At 50.2% G+C, this 13,441-nt stretch overlaps 1 protein-coding gene and 1 non-coding gene across 2 annotated transcripts; one reads left to right on the top strand and one right to left on the bottom strand.

The window, feature by feature from the left end:
- Positions 1-2,909: 2,909 nt before the first annotated feature.
- Glrx5 (glutaredoxin 5) lies at positions 2,910-11,325 on the bottom strand. The gene is made up of 2 exons (XM_057782754.1): positions 10,972-11,325; positions 2,910-3,498 (listed from the first exon to the last, which is right to left on the bottom strand). Exons 1-2 carry the CDS (start codon positions 11,255-11,257, stop codon positions 3,323-3,325), a joined length of 462 nt encoding a protein of 153 aa, XP_057638737.1. The 5' UTR covers positions 11,258-11,325; the 3' UTR covers positions 2,910-3,322.
- A 1,320-nt stretch (positions 11,326-12,645) lies between these two features.
- On the top strand, positions 12,646-12,921 carry LOC130883224 (small Cajal body-specific RNA 13). The gene has a single exon (XR_009057921.1). It is a non-coding gene; the product is annotated as a small Cajal body-specific RNA 13 (non-coding RNA).
- Positions 12,922-13,441: the final 520 nt, after the last annotated feature.

Below are 13,441 nucleotides of genomic sequence, written 5' to 3' on the forward strand. Positions count from 1 at the left end.
AGCCTTCCAGGAAGTTATGTGTCCTTGGGCAAGTGGGGCTTACAGGTTAACTTTGGCCCTTACAGTACCTGCTGCCAAGTCTGATGACCTGGGTTCAATCCCTGGAACCCACATGGCAGAAGGAGAGAACACATACACTAAGAACAGTTTTTTTAAAGCCGTAATAACGCAAACACTGTTGCTTAACTGAGTGGGAGTTAGAAGTGGGATAGACTGGCAGTGAAATAAAGACCCTAAAATTAAAAAAAAAAAATTAGGTAATACCTAAAAATGCCACAAGAGTGTTGAGAGTTACAGAGGCAGAAAAAACAACTTTAGCAACAAAAACTGACAGCCCCTGGAGAATGGACTCTGGGCAGAAAGGTCAGAGGCGGAAGATCAAACAGTGGCCAGCTGGTTAATTATATACTTGCATTGTTTCAAGGAAATAAAAATTAGCTAGTTTAAAACTCAAAGGAATGGGTTGTGAAAGCACAGATCTTATTTGATCATGTTGCCAGGAGTTGGGAAGGGGGACAGTGACAAAGGGAAAGGCTAGGGGGTGGACAGGGGAAGGAGTGGAAGGGAGGGCTGCAGGCAGGAAGTGAGAATTTAGCACATTTCCAGGAGACCGTGAAGACTCCAGTGTGGCCACAGGTCCATACACCACATGGAGCCTTGGGGCCTTTCCCTGGGCATCACATTCACTCACAGTCTGTCCACCCCAGGCCTACCCGCTGCCGCTGATTCCACATAGGGACCCTCCACCTCCTCAAGTCACTGGCCACGGTGACCAGGTCCTCCTGATTCACTCAGTATAACTCCACCTATTTCTTTTTTAAAAAAAAAAAATATTTATTTATTTATTATGTATACAATATTCTGTCTTGTGTGTATGCTTGAAGGCCAGAAGAGGGCACCAGATCCCATTACAGATGGTTGTGAGCCACCATGTGGTTGCTGGGAATTGAACTCAGGACCTTTGGAAGAGCAGGCAATGTTCTTAACCTCTGAGCCATCTCTCCAGCCCAACTTCACCTGTTTCTAAAGAGACTAACAACATACGATTCGGAAAGTGTGACAAAAATCTGATACAGTCACCATGAAATACACCAGACATCTGTGAAGCTATGTAATGCTCCTAGAGGGCAGGTGGGATGCAGTTTGTACAAGGAACTTGTGTGTCCCCGCTTAATCCTCACGGTGAACTCTAATTATGCAGACCACGAAGTTACACAGACTCACGAGATAACATCTTTCATTTTCTACTTGGTAAAGGCATGCAAATCATAGAGAAAGCATTCTTAATTAACTTCTGGAAAGAACATCACACTTCTTACAGGGATTCGAGTGGGCACGTTTTGCGTGACTGATAGGATCTCACCGACTCACAGGCTTTGAGCGGATCATTCCCCTGGTGGCCTCTTCTAGTGCAGCCAATATCCTAGAGGATGCTGTGCTGTTTTGCTAATATGGTTTTTATCATTTCACTTTTTTCCCAAAGGAGCCTTAAGGAATACATGCAGAACCCAGGGAAAAGCCAAAAGTAGCAAAAATGGAAGAGCAACTCAATCCACAAGGGACAAGCTCAGCAGACTGCTGTGTGTGACCCACAGCCTGGCATTTATGCTCAGGCAGGAAAGTCATCTGTTGGAGGTATTCCTCCCAGACAGAGGACATGGCTGCCAGCACAGGCAGGATCCTGACTGAGCACAGCCTCCCTTATGGGCTTCTTCCTTACCTGCAGGACAAGGCTTCCAAGAGGTTCTAGCCCTGTGAGGAATCCATGCAGATTCAGTTGCATGCTCAAAAGAGGTAAGCATGCAATTAATGCAATTAAAACCTTTACAGACTAACAAGTCTTTTCCTCTCCCTAAAGCCTTGAGGTTAGTCACTGCTGAGGGCTGTTATCTTCTGATCTGGCTCACAAGTCTCTAGTGAGATGGGGGAGGGACAGCCTTGGCCTGCAGCTTTCCCTCCCCTTTTGGAGAATCCTAAACCCTGGGAGCCCAGCAGACCCTGCCTGCAGGAGGCCCATTCACCCTTCGACCTCATCTCAGGAAGAGAGTGGAGCTAAAGATGACTAAATACACAAAGCCCTAGACCAGCTTCTGGGAGGCCAATATTCATTCTCTGCCCTTTTCATGGGAAAAAGCAGCCTTCCTCTTGCCTCTGTGACTTCTAGGCAATGCTGTCTGGCTCCTGGGGACTGAACGTGGTTTCCGGCAGAGCCAGACACACGGGGAGAGAAGTGCTTCCTTCCCATAGGAGGGGTGGGGAGTCGGGTCCTCCACACCAGCCTCTGGATGGATCAGCCCTGGAGAAGTCCCTCCCAGACACTATACCGGAAGATGAACACAGTTCTAATTAATTCCTCTTAGACTCTGTTTCATGGGAAAGAAAATGCTTCAGAGGCCGATGCCTGTTTCCCATTGGCTATTGGCATATACAGGCTCCAAGAGTTGGCAAGGGAGGTCCCCTCTCACGTCCACCACTCCCTTCAGCACAGTACCACGCCTGGTTCAGGGCCCACACACACTGTCCTGCACTCCCCAGTAGCCTAAGGGAACTAGTGCCTATTGGTGAACCTGAGAGTCACTGTCAATTACAGTAAGAGGGACACAGGTAAGATCAAGGGGCTGTACCTCTGTTGGTAAAGGGTTGTCTAACATGGACATCGCCCTGGATTCCATTCTCAGCACTACAGTGGCAGGTGGCTGACATTCCAGCACCTGGAAGGTGGAGGCAAGAGGACCTCAAGCTCAATTTACCCCTGGCTATGTAATGAGTTCAATGCCAGCCTGGGCTGTAGAAAAAGAAAGACAGGGGGGAGGGAGTGAGAAGCAGAGGGCAGTAGAGAGAAAAGGAAAAAAAAAGGAAGAAAACACAAAGAATCGGCGGCTGCTGGGCTAATTATCACACACACATGGTCTGTGCTGGCAATTTATTTAGAAAACAACAACACTCCAGCCATCACTTTTTCTTCTCTGTTCATCATTTCCCTTACAGAAGAAGTTACAAAAACACCAGGGGGGTTGCCATCTTTACAACCCAACCCACTTAGAGCATCAGGAATGACTCCTGACCAGGCAGAAAATAAAACACAATAAAAGAACCAATTTGGGTTCCAGCAACACCGGATTACAATGCTGGTTTACAGAGCAGTGGTTATAAGGAAGTTCACCACACGGTATTCTGAGCCAAAGACCAATAAAACGGCCTGCCTGCCTGCCAGCCAGGAGGCCCAGCGCAAGCAGCCACAGCAAAAGGACCGACTCGGTAAGGCTTTTCTGGCAGCGAATGTGGTGGGGAGGGCGCTCTGCTCGGCGAGGACCCGGAGTCCTCACTTTGAGTCTTCATTCTTCTCATCTATCAGGGCAGAGCGAATCCCCAGCTTTTTCAGTTCCTCCACCAGGTCCCCATTCTGGTGCATCTGCAGAAGGATGTCACAGCCCCCCACAAACTCGCCATTGAGGTACACTTGCGGGATGGTAGGCCAGTTGGAATAGTCTTTAATACCTGTGGAGAGATGCAGATGCGTCACTAAACAATCAGGGGGTGACTCTTCCACCACAGGCGCCACCCCCCACTCCAACAGAAATCCAGACTCTCCCTGGGCCCCACCCCACTCCTGGACAGCAGTGAGTTTCAAAGGGACAGCACATCACGTGACAGGTCATGTGTTCCCTCAGCTTCTCTTTCAACCTTCAGCCCCTGAGGTTTCCGTGAGATTCAGGGAAGGCCCTTGGTAAAACACTGACGTACCAGCCAGGGAACGGAACTGCCGAGCCGAGGCAAAGCTGTAATCATCCACACAGGTCATGCTTTCGGAAACGTCACAGCTTCATGTCCAAATGTGCCGTGAAATGTGGATCCAGATGAGGGTACTGGCTGCCTGGGGGACCCCACTGCTGACCTACACTTAAGATGCTAAGTGGATGTTATTTTTGAAGAGGTACAGAAAACCTTGGGCCTAAGGCTGTAATTCCTAAGCCCCATGTTCTCAGCTCCTTGGATAGGCTCTACAGAAGGGTGACAGACATAGGTATACGGCCATGGTGATTGTGACTAGTATTAGATGTCGTTGTGTATGTGTGTGTGCACTTGCACACACATGCACATAAAACAAATTAACAGAAAGTTTTTGAAGGGCTGAGAATATAGCTCAGCAGCAGAGCATTTGGTTAGCATGAGTGAGAGCCCCTAAGTTCAATTCAGCAACAAATTAACAAAGACATAAATACTATTGCCAGTGTTTTTAAATGGCCAAAACGACCATACAAATACACAAAGTGAGTGAGCAGGTGCTTCCAAAAAAATATAATAGCACACACATCTAAAAACCAGTCACACAGTGGGGTTTTTATGCAGACAAACTTGTTCTTACTACCTTATCATTCAACAATGGCTTTCCAAACAAAATTACAAATTTGAGCCACGTGGTGGTGGCACACACCTTTAATCCCAGCACTTGGGAGGCAGAGACAGGTGGATATCTGTGAGCTCAAGGCCAGTCTGGTCTACAGAATGAGTTCCAGGATAGCCATGGGCGTTAAACAGAGAAACCCTGTCTTGAAAAAAAAATTACCAATTTGAGTTACAACCCAACAGTCTCAGGAGACAATATATTTTCCTTTTAAAACGTACTGTCTTTCTCTGAAAAGTACTGAGTTTGCTGAAATAGCAGAGCTGGAGGGAGCCCGAGTCACAGCTTTTATCTTGCTTCTCCAGACGGCGGGCGTGGTGGCCCACACTTGTAAAGCCAGCACTCAGCTAAAGCTGGCCTGGACTTCACAGAGAGGTCCTCTCAGGAAGAAGGGGAAGGGACTACAGTTGAGGTAAATCCTACCAGCCTTCACAGTATCAAGTACCTAGCACACTAAACTACCTGCTGAGTCCAAGGTGTTCGTCATACTGATATGGGGTGCCATGAACCCTAAACAGCTACTCAGTACATGGGTCGTGGATTTGTTTTTGCTTGCATTTTAAACTTGACCCTCAAGTACAAACAGCCTATTGGTCAGCTGTGAATCTTTTACCTTTACGACTGAGGGTGGGGTGTGGGAATGAAGAACGATTTAAATACAGGTTCCGTCTAAGCCTCCTGACTAGACCTTTCCTCCACAGGGAACACTGACTACCTTTGCAAGGGCTCACTGCTTTGGAACATATCAAAATGAAATACATTTGCTGCCTGAGGACCACCCCAAACTATACTGGACTCGAAACAGTGTCATTGTTTTTTGCTGTTGCTGGGCGGTGGTGGCGCATGCCTTTAATCCCAGCACTCGGGAGGCAGAGGCAGGTGGATCTCTGTGAGTTCAAGACCAGCCTGGTCTACAAGAGCTAGTTCCAGGACAGGCTCCAAAACCACAGAGAAACCCTGTCTCTAAAAACCAAAAAAAAAAAAAAAAAAAAAAAAAAAAAAAAACCTTTGCTGAGAAAGAATGGATTGTTTTCCCATAGCTGCTCTTTATTTATTTCCAAAGGAGGTGGGGCTTGTTTGGCTTACAGTGCCCTCCCATACAGTCCACGAGGGCAGGGACATCATGGTGGAAGAAGTGGGAGGCTGGTCGGCCATGTGGTAGTATAGCACCTCCCTTCACCCAGCTCTGGGCTAGACCCACGTGAGAAGCTCCGCGCTGAGGGCTGTGTTATGGGGTCCTCCACCAGAGAGCCCATCGCTTAGCTGCCAATAAGTGGCTCAGACCAGACACTGCCACAGTTCTACTCTGCCCACTGTCTTGCCTCGTGTCTGACATTTCAAGAACTTTGCCTCAAGGACAAATGACAGCATCTTGGCAGAACTCAGGGTGCCACACGCTGACAGGTCACTGGGATTACTTTTTGCTGATGTTGCTTGCTGGGAGGTTTTTTGTTTTCTTTTAGCCCAATCTGGCCTGGAACTCCATATGTGGCCCAAGCGAGCCTCACACTTGCAGTTACTCCTGCCTTAGCCTCCAGAGCGCTCTATCTGCAGGTGTGAGCCACAAGCCGGGCTTTCATGAGCTTCAATAGTTAGGAGATATCGGATTCTTCTTATGGAGTAAAGTGGGAAACTTCTAGTAACAAAAACCATGGCCTATACCTTAAACACTAAAATGAACAATAAAGGCTTTTTTACTTCCCACTTAGTTTCCAAAAACTGCAATATTTAGTGACAGTCAAGCAGGAGCTCCTGAAAACTAGAAAATCAGACCACAAACAGGTTGTAGTGTGAATCATGTTGTCAACAACAGTGATCAAACTCATACCAAGTGCTGAAGTCACCCTAAACAGAGACACTAGCATGGGGCTGAGAAGCTATGGACTCAGGCCACATACCACCACTCCAGCAAACCAAAGACCAGACAGACAAGCAATCAACACTCCCAGGCTGAGGAGATGGCTCGGTTCCCAAGGTGCCACCCTGCATCATGAGGATGTGAGTTTAAGCCCCCAGAACCCACGTAAAAGAGCTGGGCATCACAGCACATCTGTAATCTCCCAGCTCTGGGGGCAGAGCTAGCTAAGAGGGCCACTGGTGTGTTCAGTAAGAGACCCTGCCTCAGACACCAGACATAGACTTCTGGTGTCCACACCCTTCGGTACTGAACCCACACACATCAATCCAGAAAAAATACAATTGAGAAAAGATATGTAAAATCCCCCTGCCCTGTGCATTTTCAATGGTGCTTTCCACACTGAAGCACTTCAGCAATGGCACTGTGGTTTCCCTGGCTCCCGGATGAAGTTCACAGCAGAACTCCAGGTGTGGCCACAGACCAGGCTCTGGGACCTTGGGCTAGGTGTGTCAGTCACGTCCTAGGGTTACATTTCCTTCATGGAAACCCAGAGCCTCAGGAGAAGAGAGCAAATGCTGGGAGCAGAGCGGACAAGGCTCAGGCACACGGGTGGGCAGAGTGGCTCGCTGGCCTCTAGGTACAGACCCCCTGCCCAGTCCACTTCCTCAGCTGCAGAGCGGAGCTCCGCTGCTTCACAGATTTCCTGAGAAGACCAAAGAGCATGTATGGTGAAATGACTTGCTTCCTGGCACTGAGGCTATGGATTATGAATATGCGTGTACCACATCCATAAGCAGAACCACAAGGATGTTCTGCTCTGTGTGTCACAGAAGTGCTTTTCTGGGCAACACGGTAAACAGAAAGCATGGGTCAAAGAACACAGGAATGATACAAGCTGGGTAGTCCACACAGTAACAGGAAAGTAGCATCTGGTATCTTCCATAAATAATCCTATTTGACCACTACAGATGTATGATAAAATTATCCTTGTTTGGCAGATGACATTAGGCTTCAGGGAGTCTAAGTAACTCTCCCAAAGTCACAGAGTTAGCATGTGGTGGAGGATCCAGGGCAACATCTAGGTTTCTGAAGTCTAAAGCCAGTCTCTGAACCCATGGACCCTCCCCACAGTCTCTTGATCACTGCACACGCATGTACAGTACCTGGGACCGCTGGTATCAGTGTACACAGACAGTATTGACCAAACGTGTTTCTGGTATTTAGCCATGTCAAGTGCACCAGGATCTGGTTTGCTTTAAGCACAGTATAGTTTTACCCTCCAGCACTGAACTCCCATCCGCTCATCCAGTCTGCTAACAGACCAGGACTGCATTTGTGGGTTCATCCCCACAAGCCATGCTGTCATTAACATGTTACACATGTATCCTGTTCTACATGGCTCCTCTAGATCTGGGGGAGCAGGCCGGTATCAGGTTAAACCTCTTCCTGGATTTGCAAATATAGTTTTATTGAATCCAACTTGCTCACTGAGTATACAGCATCCAAGTCTACTTTCAGCCTCCAACAACAGAGCAACAAACAAAATGGGGACCCAGGAGCCCACCGACCTCCTGGCCCTTCACAGAGGAAGTCTGTCTCCACTCCAGACTACCTCTCTGGGAGGAGGGAAACAGCTCTGTTCACCTCCAATACACTGTTACAATGTTCCCCAGAGCAGTAAGTGCCTGACTACTGCCTTGAATGCTCAGACACTGCTTCATACACATTTACAGGCTGCGGGAAGAGGCCTGGGAGAAGGGTGAGGAAGAAAGGGAAGTTCCCAGGTGGGGCACAGTGAGATTCTGAGATTCTAATAAACATGACAGCCAGTGAGAAAACTATGGGAGACAACAGTCTGCAGAGAGACTCGAAATGTCCCAGCACCAAGACATCGCATGTCCAAAGTGACAGCTAGGCCAGCTACTCTGACGGTGTTATGGAATGTACACACGTATGGCGATGTCACATAGGCTTATGCGTCGAAAAGTTTACTAGTTATAAGGACAAACAAAAACAGGGTAAGAGTTACGCATTCATCGACATTCACTTCCTACTCTGGCAGGCAGTAAGGAACACATGGGGACGACACAGGACTGCCAACGTACTCAGAGGAGTCTGCTCTGGGACTGTAACAATAGCCACAGAAAGCCTGCTGGCTCGGGTGGCATTCCCAGCCACAGGCTATTGCCTAAGGGTGAAATGCTGTGTACAGACAGGCCAACAGCAACAAGCCCAAGGAACCACGCCACACTGTGCCCTGGGTTCCTCAAAAACCCTGTGGCAGTGGCCTGTGACCCCAGGTAATAAATGCGAGGATCAGGGCCTTCTGTAAAATTCTGGCACAAGGAAAAAGGAAGGGCTGATGCTGCAAAGGCCCCACGCTGCAGTATGACAGGTAGGAGGGCCCCTCCTTGCCTGGCAAAGCAAGGATGAGCCCTGCCTCCCTGCCCCTTGGCAAACTCAGGGTGTAGACAACACCTTGAAGAGTCTCCACAGGGTAAAGGCCTAACCTGGCTAAGAAAGGCCCCACTGGGGGAGCACACGCACATCGCTCTCACAGTCCAAAGGCAGCCCTTCTCTTAGCCACATGTTTAACACATGGTTAATTATTTTGATGACACACTTATTAACCAAATTAACAAGCCAATAAAATCAACAGTCAAGAAACGTAAGAGTTGTGGCTGGGCATGGCAGCTCACACCCGAAATTTAAGCACTTGAACGGCAGCAGGATCAATCCGTGTTCTGGGGAAGCCTCATCTATACAATGAGTTCTAGGCCAGCTTGGCTCACCTGTCTCGGTAAGAATAATAAGAAAAAGGAAGGGTTAAATTCTTCTCTCGTTTGATCACCTAATAAGACAGATCAGAGGCCAGACATGTGAGATGGAGGATAGCAAACCTCCTGCTTTTAGTGCTCATATTAGCTGTATTCTGTTTTTGTTTTTTTGGGTTTTTTTGGTGTTTTTTTTTTTTTTTTTTTTTTTTTGGTTTTTCGAGACAGGGTTTTTCTGTGGTTTTGGAGCCTGTCCTGGAACTAGCTCTTGTAGACCAGGCTGGTCTCGAACTCACAGAGATGCGCCTGCCTCTGCCTCCCGAGTGCTGGGATTAAAGGCGTGCGCCAACACCACTAGCTGTATTCTGTTACAGCTTGCCTGCAGTTATACTACAGAGAGGAACATAAATTCTAAACCAAAGACCCCGGACTTAATATTAAGCAAGATACCCACAATGCAACTGTCTGCTAGGAGTCATACTTGCAGGGCAACTGTGGTAGGTCCCAGTTCAGACTGCACAGTGGGAGCTTATCTTCCTCAGCAGGGAGCCACCTCTGACTCAAAACTACAGCTTGCCCTGGGCCAGATAACCGGGGCTTCACAAACAGCTCGTGTCAGCTGAGGAAAGCACTGGGTTCTGAGCAGAATGCGTGGCTTGCCATTACTCCTGGCAACGTTAACTTGTCTTCCTCCTTCGGCTTTATCCTAGAGTGCGGTCCATCAATACCATCACGGAGAGCAAATGTAGGGCCAGCTACTTTAGACAACATAGAGAAAAGTACTTTGGAAACCATCAAATTTGAAAACAAAGTAACTGCCACTAGTGAGTTTCTTCTGTGCCAGATAGGATGATAATAAGTACAGTGTATAAGGGGATGGGGAAGTTCCCATGATGCAAGGCAGTTCTGGCCTTGAACTGGTGATCCTCCTGCCTCAGGCTCCAGAGTGCTGGGGTTACAAGTGCTGAATTACGACACCGAGCTATATTTCTTATTTTTTCTCGTTTCCTTGTGGACTCTGCCAGTTTTGGTGCCATAATCTTCACTTTCCCGAGAAGGAAAAGCTGACGGACCACAGAAGATTCCAAGCCAAATCTGCTCTCCACAGCCCAGCCTGCCCCGTCAAGCAGGACGGACACATGAAGAATGACTATAGGCAGGAATTTCAAACCTTGAACACTCCGTGCTAACACAGAAATGTCTCATTTCAGTAGTGACCAAACAGAGCACTAGTTCAGGAAGATGGGGCGGAGGTGGGGGTTGGGGGAGTTGTTACTCCGGCCCTGGAACTAGGGAGCAGGCTTCCCCGATTCCAGCACGCAGGAGGACCCAGTTTCTCTGCCTCGGGGTCAGTGAGTGAAAAGTCACAGGTCTGGCTGTTCTGTACAAAGGAGTTTGTTAATCAGGTTGGGGTCTGAAGTCATTGTGGCTTCCTCTTCCCGCTGAGCCTTTCCCAAGCCCCAGTCTCACACAATGCTACGATATCTAAAAACCAAAGTTCGTGCCTTTCTCCCCAAATTGGATCCCAACGTGAGTCCAGCTGGACTATGGCGCAACCCTCTGTGCAGCAAGAAGACAGTCCCGGACACCCGGGGCCTTAAATATGAGAGGCCAGCCTTTGACCTCAAGCACACGAGGGCAAGCCTGAACCCTCTCCCCCCCCCCACCCGTCCCCCACAGTACCAGTGCCTCACCTATCAAGTAGGCCGCTGGTTTCCAAGACCCTCAAAGTACCCCTAGTGTGCCAAGTCGCGGGTACTCGCTGCGAGCCCCGCTCAGCAAGCTACTGCCGAGCTGACCCGCTGGGGGGTCATGCTACCGATCACCCTCCTCCGACGCAGCCCGAGACAGCTCTCCCCGAGGTGAGGGCGAGGCGAAGCCCCGCTCCTCTCGAGATCTACTCAACCCACGCCGCCGGATCCCACGGGCCTGACCTTGCCGCAGCTCCGGGTCGTCCAGCACGTTGTAGGCCGCGTAGTCGCGGACGCCGTGCAGTCGCAGGATCTGCACCACGGCGTTGCTGAAGCCGCACTGGGGCTGCTCGGGCGTCCCCTTGAGGAACACCACCACCTTGTCCTTCTTCACCAGCGCGTCCAGCTGCTCCGCCTGGCCGCCCGAGCTCGCCGCCCGCACGCCGATCCCTGGCAGGCGGCCGCCGCCGACCGCGCCGCGCCCCCAGCGCAGCAGAGCCGCCGCCGCCCGGCTCACGGACGCGCTCATGCCCGCTCGCTACCCACCGCCTCTGCGGCCAACCCGGGGCAGACGGTGGCCCAGGTGCCCGACCGGCCCCCCGGAGGCGCTCATTGGACAGATTCCGAGATAAGCCTCGTGATTGGACAATACTGGCTCGATTCCACCAATCATATCGCCTACATCGTGACGGTGGCCCCTCCCTGGAAGCCGCGTCCTACAGGCTAGCTAGTGAGCGTGGACGGCCGCTTTGCGTGTTGATTGGACGAACTGGACGTCCATCAGGGTCACACAGAAGGCCTGAAGGGCAACGAGCGCAGGAAGTCGACTTTCCTCACGAGGGCGGTCGAGGCCTGCCGGGATACCCTAGGACGGCCGGACCGGCGCTGGGCGTGGCTTCTGACGCCCGCGGCACGCCGGGAAGGAGTTACTTCCAGACGCAGGTTCCGGTTCCGTTGGCGGCGGCCGATTGTTAAGGTAACGCGGCCGGTAGTCCTGCGATGGCAAGGAGCAGAGCAGTTGAGGGCAGAGGTGAGCCTCGAACCTGGAGTGTCCGGCCCTGCTCGAGACTCCGGTCTCGAACTCCGCTTCATGTCCTGGCCAGCTTGGGGCTCCAGCCTCGGACCCGCGGTGCACGTGGACGGCCAAGCCGTGCCCTGCTTCGCGTGGGATTCCTTCTCTAGAAAGATTTTTTTAGCATGAAAATGTAATTACTATGTGTACGTATGATGTACGTGCATGCACCTGCCACAGCGTGTGCGAGTCAGGTCCCTACTTCGCCTTTTACGAGGGGTCCAGGGACGAGAACTCGGGCTTGCCGGGTAAGTGCCGTTACCTGCTGAGCCACCTCCCTGTGTTTGTAGAATGTGAAGTGCTGGGGCGGGGGAGGGGCGATCGGCGGCTTCGGGGCCTGCGCGACCCTTCTGTCCGCATACCCACTTCTACCAGGGTTAGGAAGGTTTATTGGCCCGAACTAGAAAATTGATGTGTTGTTCCTGTGGTCTTTGCCTGCAAAGTGCCGCCGCCCTGGAGGCTGAGACAGGAGGATCTGTTGAACTCAAGAGTTCCAAACCAGCCCGGGCCATATAGCAAGATCAGTAGTAGATCGCTTTCCTAGTGTAAGCGGCATCGTGAGTTCCATCCCCAGCACATGCCCACAAATAATAAAGAATGTTCTGCCGGTGATTTCCCGAGCAGGTGATGCCGGCCACTGGGTGGAGTTCTCGCACAAATGTAGCCGCACTTCTGCTAATGTTACCGAAGAAGCCTGGGAAGGCCCATTGCTTTCACTGCTCTCCTCCGTATATACTGCTTGACATGTACTTGCCCCCTAGGAGAGCTCAGCACATGGTCGGTGCTCTTAGTTGGTAGCACATGGGTCGGGATCCTGGCCAGCAGGACTCGGTGGCATGCTCCCTGATCTGTAGTCTTGGATCTGCGCTGGGTTGGTGGTACCCTAGGGCATACCAGACTTGCAGAAAAAGCATACTCCGGAGGACCCCGAGGCATGCCTGCTTGAGAACCAGCGGTTTCATGTGCAATTCTCCTCTGATAGGTCCTGAATACTGTTGCCACGGTGACAATGGCTGTGCTGTGCCATTGTCGATCCAACAACAGTAAGAGAAGCTTTGCAGACGGGATATAGTTTGACAGACTAAGTGGTTTCTGTTAGACACTTAAGTACTGCTACAAAACCTTGAGCCACTAAGAATGTTGCTGGAGGTAACCTGGTTGTGTCTGGGGAGTAAAATATAAAAGCAGGAAGTCCACACAAGTGAGCCATGAAGTCCACTAAATCATGACTCAGCAGGAAACATGAGCCATGTAAACTATGAAGACAGATGTGTACAGTGCCTATGTCTTCCTTATCAGTCATTGTTGTGGATGCTTGCTCTTTTTCTAATGGCAAACCCAAAATTAAAATCTCTTTATTTTGCAGACGCTGTGATCCCAGGCAGCACACAAGGACATAGACAAGAAATGCTGGAAGGCGCAGTTGCTCTGAAAGTCAGTCTGTGCCCTCAGCAGCAGAGTCTGTTAAATTGCCTCCAGAATTGGCAAGCTTTTATTCATGCTTGCATTGCCGTAAGTAGTTGTACTTTAAAACATAAAATAAATAAAGACTGGCAGATTTGCTCGTGGGAAGCTGTGTGTATTGCCTACTCTGTCGTAGACAGCCCCAGAAGTGTGTTTTCCTGGTGATTGTAAATGCAG

The sequence above is a fragment of the Chionomys nivalis genome, chromosome 10 (assembly GCF_950005125.1).
Source record: "Chionomys nivalis chromosome 10, mChiNiv1.1, whole genome shotgun sequence".
Classification (NCBI taxonomy): Eukaryota; Metazoa; Chordata; class Mammalia; order Rodentia; family Cricetidae; genus Chionomys; species Chionomys nivalis.

Coding starts and splice junctions, on each gene's coding strand:
- Glrx5 (XM_057782754.1), bottom strand. CDS start 11,257: ATGAGCGCGTCCGTGAGCCGGGCGGCGGCGGCTCTGCTGCGCTGGGGG. Junction 3,499..10,971: donor CGACCCGGAGCTGCGGCAAG/GTCAGGCCCGTG, acceptor ATCTCTCCACAG/GTATTAAAGACTATTCCAAC.